The 11,578-nt window shown below is 45.9% G+C and overlaps 1 protein-coding gene across 2 annotated transcripts; it reads right to left on the reverse strand.

Annotated features, from left to right (window-relative positions):
• Window positions 1-8,700: 8,700 nt before the first annotated feature.
• On the reverse strand, window positions 8,701-10,357 carry LOC123163029 (U-box domain-containing protein 52-like). 2 transcript variants are annotated; one of them, XM_044580788.1, is made up of 4 exons: window positions 10,062-10,357; window positions 9,860-9,987; window positions 9,457-9,778; window positions 8,701-9,020 (listed from the first exon to the last, which is right to left on the reverse strand). In XM_044580788.1, exons 1-4 carry the CDS (start codon window positions 10,302-10,304, stop codon window positions 8,883-8,885), a joined length of 831 nt encoding a protein of 276 aa, XP_044436723.1. In that variant the 5' UTR covers window positions 10,305-10,357; the 3' UTR covers window positions 8,701-8,882. The 2 variants fall into 2 exon arrangements, with proteins under 2 accessions (XP_044436723.1, XP_044436722.1); XM_044580787.1 differs by having other exon boundaries at window positions 9,457-9,781.
• Window positions 10,358-11,578: the final 1,221 nt, after the last annotated feature.

An 11,578-nucleotide genomic window follows, 5' to 3' on the forward strand; every position in this document is an offset into this window, starting at 1 on the left:
CACGAGGCAGGGGACGCGCCCCAGGGGGGTGGGCGCGCCCCTGACCATCGTGGACAACCCATAAGGCGGTTGTTCCCCTTCTTTTGCCGCAAGAAAGCTAATATCTGGAGAAAAATCGTGTTCAAAGTTTCAATCCAATCGGAGTTATGGATCTCCGGGAATATAAGAAACGGTGAAAGGGCAGAATCAGGAAGGCAGAAATAGAGAGAGACAGAGAGAAAGATCCAATGTCGGAGGGGCTCTCGCCCCTCCCACGCCATGGACACCATGCACCAGAGGGGAAACCATTCTCCCATCTAGGGAGAAGGTCAAGGAAGAATAAGAAGAAGGGGGTCTCTCTCCCCCTCTCTCCCGGTGGCGTCGGAACGCCGCCGGGGCCATCATCATCACCGTGATCTACACCAAGACCTCCGTCATCTTCACCAACATGTCCATCACCTTCTCCCATCTATCTACAGCCGTCCACTCTCCCGCAACCCATTGTACCCTCTACTTGAACATGGTGCTTTATGCTTCATATTATTATCCAATGATGTGTTGCCATCCTATGATGTTTGAGTAGATTTTCATTGTCCTATCGGTAATTGGTGAATTGCTATGATTGGTTTAATTTTCTTGTGGTTATGTTGATGTCCTTTGGTGCCCATTATATGAGCGCGCGCGTGGGTCACACCATAGGGTTAGTTGTATGTTGATAGGACTATGTATTGGAGGGCAAGAGTGACAGAAGCTTCAACCTAGCATAGAAATTGATGCATACGTGATTGAAGGGGGACCAATATATCTTAATGCTATGGTTGGGTTTTACCTTAATGAACATTAGTAGTTGCGGATGCTTGCTAATAGTTCAAATCATAAGTGTATAGAATTCCTAGTCGGGGATAACATGCTAGCAGTGGCTTCTCCCACATAAAATTTGCTATCGGTCTAGTAAGGTAGTCAATTGCTTAGGGACAATTTCGCAACTCCTACCCCCACTTTTCCACACTCGCTATACTAACTTTATTGCTTCTTTATCTAAACAGCCCCTAGTTTTTATTTACATGCTCTTTATATTCTTGCAAACCTATCCAACAACACCTACAAAGTCCTTCTAGTTTCATACTTGTTTTAGCTAAAGCGAACGTTAAGCGTGTGTAGAGTTGTATCAGTGGTCGATAGAAATTGAGGGAATATTTGTTCTACCTTTAGCTCCTCATTGAGTTCGACACTCTTACTTATCGAAAGAGACTACAATTGATCCCCTATACTTGTGGGTTATCATACACATCATGTCAAATATACATTCCTTTGACTATGAGATTATGCAACTCCCGGATACCGGAGGAATACCTTGTGTGCTATCAAACGTCACAACGTAACCGGGTGATCATAAAGATTCTCTAGAGGTGTCTCCGAAGGTGTTTGTTGAGTTGGCATAGATCGAGATTAGGATTTATCACTCCAAGTATCGGAGAGGTATCACTAGGCCCTCTCGGTAATACACATCATAAGCTTGCAAGCAAAGGACTAAGGAGTTAGTCACAAGATGTTGTATTACGGAATGAGTAAAGAGACTTGCTGATAATGAGATTGAAATGGGTATGAAGATACGGACGATCGAATCTCGGGCAAGTAACATACCGATGGACAAAGGGAATTACGTATGTTGTCATAACGGTTCGACCAATAAAGATCTTCGTAGAATATGTAGGAGCCAATATGGGCATCTAGGTTCGGCTATTGGTTATTGACCAGAGAGGTGTCTCGGTCATGTCTACATAGTTCTCGAACCCGTAGGGTCTGCACGCTTAACGTTCGTTGACGATATAGTGTTATATGAGTTATATGTTTTGGAGATCGAATGTTGTTCCACTACTAGGGAAAACCTTATACACAGAAGTTTATCAGTAGCGCGGTTTAAAAGTGGGCGCTACTGCTAATTAGTAGTAGCGAGGGATATAAAGACCGCGCTACTACTAAGTTGATAGTAGTAGCGAGGGGTATAAACCCGCGCTGCTACTAAGTGGTCTCCAACAATGCCCCTGAAATAGACCATAGTAGTAGCGAGGGGTATAAAACCAGCGCTACTACTAAGTTAGTAGTAGTAGCGCAGGTAAGATCCCCACGCTACTACTAAGCGTGTCCACCAGCCCGAGCCACTCCCACCCCACCACTCTCTCTCTCGCATCCATAAAAAAACTCTCTCACGAACTCACGTCGGTCCACCCCACCCCGACTCGGCTCCTCTCCCCACGATCTCCTTGCCGCCGCCACCACCCACGCCGGCCGGTTCCGGCAAGCACCGGCCGCACGCAACACTCCCCTAAGCTCCCGCCTTCCTCCGCTCCGATCCCCATGGAAGCCGCCGCCGCCGCCTCCCTCGCGTGGACCCTCGCCTCCTCGCAGCTCCCACGCAGCTCCCGCCGTAGCAGCGTGCGTGTGGCCGCGGCGCCGGAGCGGCGTAGGAGGGGTAGGGCGGTGCTTGGTCAGTGATCCATCGCCGCCGCTGGCTTTCCTCCTCCCCTCTCCTCTGCCGCCGCCGCTGGCTTTCTTTCCTGCGAGCGGGGATCGTCCGTGATCCGTCCGGGGCTCACTCCCCGCCTCCTACATGCGTACGTGCTCGACCCCCTCACCTCAATCGTCCGTGATCCGTCCGGGATTCATGCTCGGACATGGCCAGGCCCCCTGTTCTTGATATGGCCTAGTAGATATCTAGTTCCTGGTGTTCAGGTCGCGTGGCTTAACGGACTCCCCCCGAGCCTAGTTGGATTTGTTTCAGGTGCTGCGTTGATTAGGTCCTGGATGATTGGGTTGGGTACTGACCTCTGTCTGTATGTAGCCACAGATACAGGAGAAGTTTTCTGTCGGATTAGTTTACAGTGAATTTTCAGATGACCGAGTTTAAGATTGAGAATTTGGTCAAAGCTAGGCTTTAATCCTAGGGGAATGTCTGGAGTACCATTTTCTTCAGTTCTTATCTTCTTCTTGTCTACCATTCAAGGAAACCATATTTTTTTAAATACATAAAGCAGCAGAAGAGTATTAAGCAGGAAACTATTCAGATCTACAAAAGAGGCTAGGAGAAAATCTATTAAAAATAAAAGGACGAACAAATGAAAGCAGGGATTTAGACAGTCCCTACGCAGACGTAAGGCCACTTCAGATTCTCACCTCCTCCTTCAATTCAGAATTCAGAAATTATAATTCCTTTGTTTTTTATTTGCCCATAAAAATTGCAGCCAATTCAAAATGCACACACTATCATCTTAATGGAACTATTCAGTGCCTTCTTGACCTGGTTGACCATCTATCCTTTGCCCTCGTCATCGATATAACATCCAGTGTGTTTTGCTTACGCTCGTCTAACATGCCATTGCTCGCCAAACTGAATGTGGGTGGGAGCAGCGTCAATAAACTAAGTCTAGCATGCCATTGCTCTTATCGTCATACCACTGAACTGTGTTGTTGAATTGCATTGTGTAGATTCATTTATGTATGTTTATCCACCATGAACGAACAAACTCTAGGGGCAAATTTATCCTTTTTACCTTTTATTTCTTAATATATGCATTAAACCATGCCTCTTATGATTTTGGCTTCTCAAGTATATGTTTATTGTTTGTGCGTCGTGCATATACGCTTGTGGAAATATTACAGCCCCACTGTTAGGAGTACAAGTTTAGTCCTGCGGACTGGGCATAAGTGGATTGGTTTGCCTTTTGATTAGTATAAGTAGATGGTAGCAGACCTGGACAAATAACATTGGATCTTAATATCTCATGACATTGAGTAGAGGACAAGAGATCGGATGAGTCTTGTTGTCACATCTGGTTCGGATGGTCAAAGTAGATGGTAGTTGGATCCGAGCACCCAGTCAGTGATGCTCTGCCGCCCGATTTAAAATGGTGCTCTCTGGAGAGTCAACGTCGACCCCGACGCTGGTGCAGGAGGTGTCCATGGGCAACGTCCTCAGCGCAAAGCTCGGCTAGGCCCTGGCCAGGCAGGCCTCTCTCCACGTCGCCTGCCCAACACCGTACCTTGGACCACTGTCAACAAAGTCTGCTCGTCGGGGACGAAGGGTATCCATCTTTCATCTCTTCACCTGCAATGTCTCCGTAGTTACTTGTCGCCGCTGCTAAAAAACTTATGTTGTTGCCTGTTGGCCTGCTCCTTGCTATCTGAAGTATATATTTTTTGTCTATCGCTCATTTGCTATCTGAAGAATTTTATGAAGGTAATTTCAGTGTGTGTTTAGCTTTCAGTTTTTGCTTCTACTTCACAGAGTGGAAGATCGTAAGAAAACATTGGATGATCTTTAACAATTATTCTTAGAAGTAAACCTGAGCAGTATTTGATGATATATTGTGAGTCACTGAAAATGTATAATGTTTTTTCTTCAGGATATGGATGACTATCTGAAGGGATGCAGGTTTCTTCCCAAACTTAAGAATGAGATACCCGGTGAAAGAAATTCTCCCTAGTCCCTACAGGGAAAGGTTGAGCAGCCTAGAGAATTTAGTACTGATCATGGTAAAGCCGACAAAGCCTAAAATCTCATTTTGATCCATGTTCAAATATTACATGCTAGCTTATGAGGATGACTGTAGAGATGTCATATGACAACAAGAAAATAAACTATGTCACACGGGATTCTAGCTAATTTAAACTATGTTCTTGAAGCTGGTATTTGATATGCCATTATTTTGTATCTTTCTTGTACATCCTTGTAGATATTTTTGTCCGAGTGATGGGTGATGTGTTTCCTGAGCTGAAGGACAATGAAAAGAAGATTAAAGCTATTATTAAAGAAGAAGAGGCAAGCTTTGAGAACACTCTAGCGAAGGTAATATTGGTTGCCAGGAGTATTTGCATATCAGTGACATCAATTTGGCCCAAGTGATGTTTGTTGAAGTAATTTCATTGCAATCAAATCTGAGTGTTTGCACACTCTTAGGCAGTGTTTTATCCTTGTAAACATGTGTTAGTCTCAAAGTAATTTAGCTAGTTTGTTATCAGATAACCTAAATTGTTTTATCCTTGTAAACATGTGTTAGTCTCAAAGTAATCTAGCTAGTTTGTTATCAGATACCCTAAATTTCCGTTGTTGCCAGAGGCTCTGGGCCAGTTCGTACCTTGTATCTTTTGTACTGCTGTTTTGCTCGTGAGATACTGCTAAACACTTTATATATATAATATATTAACATGTTGTGCTGAGTAACCAGGTAGTGTCTTGTTTTGAGGCCACACATTAAGGAACATATCTAGTGTATTGTTTCAATCCTGGTTTACATCAGCTTAGTTCAATCACAATAATTAGCATACACGATAAAGTGTCTCATGACCATTAGTAATCCAATTTATTTGGTTTCCACATGGGCATGATTCTGTTTATCATGCTTATACTTTAAGGGTAGTTCCTACTAGGTGCTTTGCATTTTGTTTCATACATAGAAACAGAGACTAAGAAATCTTACAGTTGAAGTTTAGTTGACCGTTCTTTTCTTAGAACAATCATAATACGTACTGTCCTTTCTTGTGGTTGTTCAGATGGTTAACTGATTGTGCTGTTGGTGTAATTTTCAAGGATATGAGAGATTTAGGAAAGCTGCAGATGCTGTCAAGGAGAATGGCAGGGCAATACTTAGTGGCCAGGCAATATATGCACTACATTATTATAGTCAATCATTTGTTAGCTGCAAGTAAATATATGACCTTTGCATTGTTGAATTACAGGACACCTACGAGAATGTGGTTCAGAAACATAGTAAGTTAAAGAAGGAGGTCGGTCACTGAAGGTACACTCATGTTGCTAACTGAATTTTCACACCACTATTGCATTGTGATATCTATCTAACTAGGCAATGAGGGTTCTTAAGAATGTCTTGATTTAGCCAACATGTTCTCTGCTTATTCTGCTTTGCAGTACATTTTGACACTAGCAACTAAGATGAGCTAGCTGGGTTCTTTTTCAGGATAAGTATGATAAACAGAAGTGTCACAACTCAAGGGCGGAGGCCGACATTGATCGGGGCCTGCTTGAGCTGAGGGCTAGGGCGAGGTACATGACGGCGTCACAACTCAAGGCGGCGGCTGCCATCGGTCAAGTGCGGCTCGTCGAGGCTGCTCGCTGTGTTTTGTCGCATCTGCAGGCCGCGAGATCAGGCCGGGAAGGCGCCACGAGTGAGCCAATTTTTGGATCGGACCATAACAACGTATCTCATTTTCTGACGTCTAGAAGTAGTGGTGAAGTTTTGAATTTGCATGGCAAGAATCACTTACGTAGGTAGCTGTAGGTAGCTAACACACACAACACTGTGTTTACAATCTTACTTATGTAAAAGATATGAATTATACACGAGTTGTCATTACAATGAGGAACTGTGATAGTAGATACGTCAATTGTGTCATAGAACGGAATTGATTGATTTTTTTTTTAATTTCTAATAAGTTAGTAGTAGCGTGGGAACAAATCACTCGCTACTAGTATTTAGGATACTAGTAGCGTTGGGACTATAGACGCGCTACTACTATTTCATTAGTAGTAGCGCGGTTCACAATAGCAGTAGCGCGGATTGAACCCACGCTGCTACGAACAAAGTTAGTACTAGCGCGGGTTCGACCCACGATACTACTAACTTTTAGCTGTAGCGCGATACTAGTAGCGCGAGTACCCGCGCTACTAGTACCCATTTTACCCGCGCTGCTAGTAGCCTTTTCCCTAGTAGTGTTCGGAGTCCCGAATAAGATCATGGACATGACAAGAAGTCTCTAATTGGTCGAGAGGTAAATATTGACATATCGGTCAACCCTAGGGAAGGAAAAGGGGGAGGGCTAGCCCCTCCTGCCTTTCCCTCTCATGGGACAAAGGAAAGGGGGGGGGGGCGCCACCCTCCCCTACCTTTCCCCGCACTCCAAATAAGGAATGTCGGGCGCAGCTTGGGAGGGACCCCAAGTAGGATTCCTCCTACTTGGACGCCTCTTTTGGCTGCTCCTCCCTCCCTCCCACCTATATATATGTGGGAGGGGGCGCCTAGCACAAAACAGACAATTGCCTAGCCGTGTGCGGCGCCCCCCTCCACCGTTTACACCATCGGTCATATTTTCATAGTGCTTAAGCAATGCCATGCGGAGATCACTTCACCATCACCATCACCACACCGTCATGCCGACGGAACTCATCTACTACCTCGACGTCTTGCTAGATCAAGAAGGCGAGGAACGTCACTAAGCTGAATGTGTGCAGAACGCGAAGGTGTCTTGCGTTCGGTACTTGATCGGTTGGAGCACGAAGAAGTTTGACTACATCAACCGCGTTACCAAACGCTTCCGCTTATGGTCTACGAGGGTACGTAGACACACTCTCCCCCTCTCATTGCTATGAATCTCCATGGATATATCTTGTGTGCGCATATGTTTTTTTTCATGCAACGTTTCCCAACAAAGTGCATGTGCTGGGCTGTCGAAGTTTTTGCAAAATTGCACATGCGAGTATGTGAAATTTCGGCCACAATCCCCTGGGCACTGTTGACATCTAATTTAGGACATTAAACTGACCTAGCCGCCCTTGTAACATCGGAGTTGGGCTGGGCGACATCATCATAGTGGTAGCCCTCACCCTAATATCCGTCGTCGGCCTTGTGAGGCGCCAAGATATAGGCCACATGTGAGCGCCATTGGCTGGGCTTGGGGCTAGTGCGACGGTGGGCACCCGCAGAGGTTCAAGGCCATCGCCCGGGTGCACATGGCGGGAAAGGCGGTGGTGGGAGCGATGGCTTGCGATGGTGGCCCTAGAGTTGTGCATGGGGTGCGGTTGCCTGCACCCACCAAGGCACTTGATGAGGCGGCAACACAGGGAAGGGGTGGAATTGGCTCAGCAACGGGGTCCACGGGCATCAACGCCGCCGTTGGTATCGGGCTCCGAGGGGTAAAGGAGATCGAGATCATCCATGTGTGGCGGCGTTGCGCGATATGCATAATTTGTTGATGGTTATATCACCCATCGATCGAGCAAACAATTTTTTCTCCTAGACTATGCGCGGTTAGATAAATGGGCTGACAGAGGTGACCCAGTTAACCTGAGTGCTTTTTTTTTGTCTGGAACAACACCCTCTTAGGACAACGGATTTAATCGTCAAAAATGTCCAAATCAGAATAATTGATGGCCAATAATGGTAAGCATGAGATGGCTGGATTAGGTCAGTTTTATTAACCTAACTTAGATGTCTGCATGGACCGTTTGGCCAAAATGTCACAGACTCACAGTGGGCATTTTGCAAAGGATCTGAGCAGCCCAACACATGAGCAATTTGTACCTCAAGTGCACGTCCAGGCCAAATTATTGTACTTGTGTTGTATGTTTTGTAAGTTTTTTATAAAGTGAACCCACTTGCCAAGTTTTGGTACCAGGAGCACAATTCCCTACATGTAAGAACTTAGTTGTAAATACTGAACTATTTTCTAACTTCCCTTGTGAGTTTTCTTTCATATAGTATCTTTTTAGCTTTTGTTTACTTTATCATAATTTTGTTTTTTTATATATTTTTTGGTTGAATAGCCTGTCATTTATGTGAAACTACATTGCCACATCATACATCATAAGCCTCAAAATAAGGCCAAGAGACCGAATTTGCTCGGTTTGAAAAGTTTAGGTTCCGAGATGCATGTCTAGGATTGAAGTATTTTTTTGAAAGACCTAGGATTGGAGTATTGGAACAATAGTTGAACAACAAAAATTTACTTCCTCCGTTTAATAATACATGTCGTGGTTTTAGTTCAATTTATGGAACAGAGGGAGTATTTGTTTCGTCCAAGGTTGTTCAAGATCACTACAAATGGTTCAATACATGGTACCACAAACTGAATACTGATGTGGCATTTGACATAGACAAATCTTGATGGCGCTATGTGACATGAATATCCTGTTCGTGAAACAGGGTGTTGAATGTAACAGGCTCTTGTCGTCCATTCATATCGCTCGGAGTTTGAATATTGTGTAGTAGCTCCCGGGGCGGTTCTTTACCCAACTCCGCGAAAAGCATCTGCAAAGAACAAATGTACTACTCGTTACTACTCAGTAGTACTATCTCCGTTCCTAAATATAAGTATTTTTAGAGATTTCAATGTGGATACATACGAAGCAAAATGAGTGAATCTACACTCTAAAATATGTCTCTATATATCTGTATGTAGTTCTTACTGAATTTCTTAAAAGACTTATATTTAGAAACGGAGGAAGAAGTACTTCCTCCGTTTCTAAATGCAAGTCTTTTTAGACATTTCAAATAGACTACAACATATGAATGTATGTAGACATATTTTAGAATGTAGATTCACTCATTTTGCTCCGTATGTAGTCACTTATTGGAATCTCTAAAGAGACTTATATTTGGGAACGGAGGGAGGACATCTCATGCATGGATGAATTGCGGTTCGACTATTAGATTCTCCAATAGATTGTGTTGTGGTAATACTCACCAAAATCATCCGGGTGTGGACTTCGTGCCGCTGTGCCAGAGTCTCATTGGCACGACGGAGCTCCTGATTCTCTTGCAATATACTATCGGGCATGGAAACCGACCCGCCATATCGGCGCCCCAGCCGGTTACGTCCCGCCGGTGGACTAGCGGCCGCCTCGGCGAGCCTGCGTATCTCCGGCCAAAGCGGGGACGCGCTCGGAGCCCTGTCCGTGGAGGCTCGGACGGACGAGACCTTGCCGGCCTCGCCGATCACGTATACCTCGCAGAAGTCGGGCGCGCCCTTGTAGACGGCCGTCGGGATGTCGTCGGCCGCCATGAACCTTCTGGCAGGGAATCCGCACGCTGCCGCTGTTACGGCCGCGAGAACGACGACGACGACTTAATTCGAGAACCGTACGTACCTTCGGAAGAGGCCCCTCGCGGTGGCGCCGACGACGAGCCTTTCGACGACGCCGCGCGACGCGAACTCGACGATCGACCTGGCCACGTCGCCGTGGCCGTCGTCCAGCACCGCGTCCATGCAGAAGACCTGCATGCACCTTCACATCAAATCGTTTTTTTTCTCTGCATGCACCGGCCGGCGTGTGGATGAAAGGAACGTACGCCTTTGCGCGCGCAGAAGACGCGGAACGGGAGGAGGATCTCCCTGACGTGCGGCTGCGCCGGCTGCTTGACGTGGACGAGGACGATGGGCTGGGGCTGACTGTTCCCCGCGAGCGCCTCCTCGACGGCCCATTTGAACGCGCTCATGCTGTTCTTGCTACTGTCGACGCACACCGCCACCAGCCGCGGCGAGCTCGACGGCGCCTCTTCCAGATCCCGGCCATCCTGCTGGTACCTGCACATCGTTATGGTCGGTCTCCCACCTTCTGCTCCGAGCTTCGGCGATGATTCTCTAGTTTAGATGGATATATGCATGCATGCACGCCCTCTTCTCATAGGTCTATTATTACGGATGGTCGCTCCATTTCTGCCTTTTTTTTAGCAACTCTACGTTTTTGGCTGGTGATGGATGACAAGAAAGCATACATTATTTTGTAATTTTTTTCAAAAAATAATAAACAATTGTGACCATTGTTCTATACTCATTCAACTAATAGGAATCACTTATATGAAATATGAAAGCTTTTGGCAATATTTTAAACAAAGTTTTCTGACACAAGGGCATCTTCAACGCGGACCCTCGAGCCGTCCATATTTGTTCAGACCGAGCCGTCGTGCAACGTGGTACATCATCGGTCAGGACGTCCGTTTTCCCGTAAACCGGACGCAAACTAGGGGGTCACTGCCACGCACGCGTCCGACACCCCTGTCCTGCCAAAAATCTTCTCCCGTGTGAAGCAGTTGCCAAGTATTCATGCTGGCCAGCGCTGCTCTAAAGCGGACGTGACACCACGACAATGATGCCGGTCAGAGCCACGTGACCGGGCGAGCCGGAGGCGTCGCTTCAATGCGAACACGACAACCGAAAAGCCAACTGATATTCTCAACCGTATATATAATTTTGGATTTTTTTTCATGCTGTTATAATCTCAATTTTACATACTTTTGGCAGTAATTTATATTATTTTTATCTGGACTAACCTATTAATCCAGTGCCAAAGGTCAGTTCCTATTTTCTATGGTTTTGGGGTTTTAGATGAAAAAATCATGGAACCAGGATGACCTGAATTCTTTTGTGAATTTTTATGGACTAAAAAGCTCATGTAGCCAGAAGGTGGACGCCAGTGGGTCCACCAGCTGCCTGACCTGTCTGGTGGCATGACCAACCCTGACTACGGGGGGGGGGGGGGGGCACATGGCTAATTGCTATGTCCATTTGGGCTCTATTTTGGCCCCAAAAATCTATTTTTATGGGAAAATGCCCATAAAATTTTAGCCCGATCAGAGTTATAGATCTCCGAAAATAAAAAAAGGATGAGCGGCCTTGAAAAAGTACCAAAACAGAGCGAAAAACATAGAAACAGAGAGAAACTATATCTAATCTCAAAGGGGCTCTCGCCCTCCGTGGGCCAGGCCAAGGACTAGAGGGGGAAACTTCTCCCCATCTAGGGGAGGAGATGAAGGAAGGAGAAGAAGGAGGGTGGCCTCTCTTCCCCTCTCTTTCAGGTGTCGGAGCG

This window comes from Triticum aestivum, chromosome 7B (genome assembly GCF_018294505.1).
Source record: "Triticum aestivum cultivar Chinese Spring chromosome 7B, IWGSC CS RefSeq v2.1, whole genome shotgun sequence".
Taxonomy (NCBI): Eukaryota; Viridiplantae; Streptophyta; class Magnoliopsida; order Poales; family Poaceae; genus Triticum; species Triticum aestivum.

What these genes read in the sequence shown, in the direction of transcription:
- LOC123163029 (XM_044580787.1), bottom strand. Translation starts at nt 10,304, where the DNA reads ATGTGCAGGTACCAGCAGGATGGCCGGGATCTGGAAGAGGCGCCGTCG. An exon ending in TCTTCTGCGCGCGCAAAGGC is followed by an intron (nt 9,988 to 10,061) that starts GTACGTTCCTTT and finishes AGGTGCATGCAG; the next exon opens with GTCTTCTGCATGGACGCGGT. An exon ending in TCCACACCCGGATGATTTTG is followed by an intron (nt 9,021 to 9,456) that starts GTGAGTATTACC and finishes TGTTCTTTGCAG; the next exon opens with ATGCTTTTCGCGGAGTTGGG.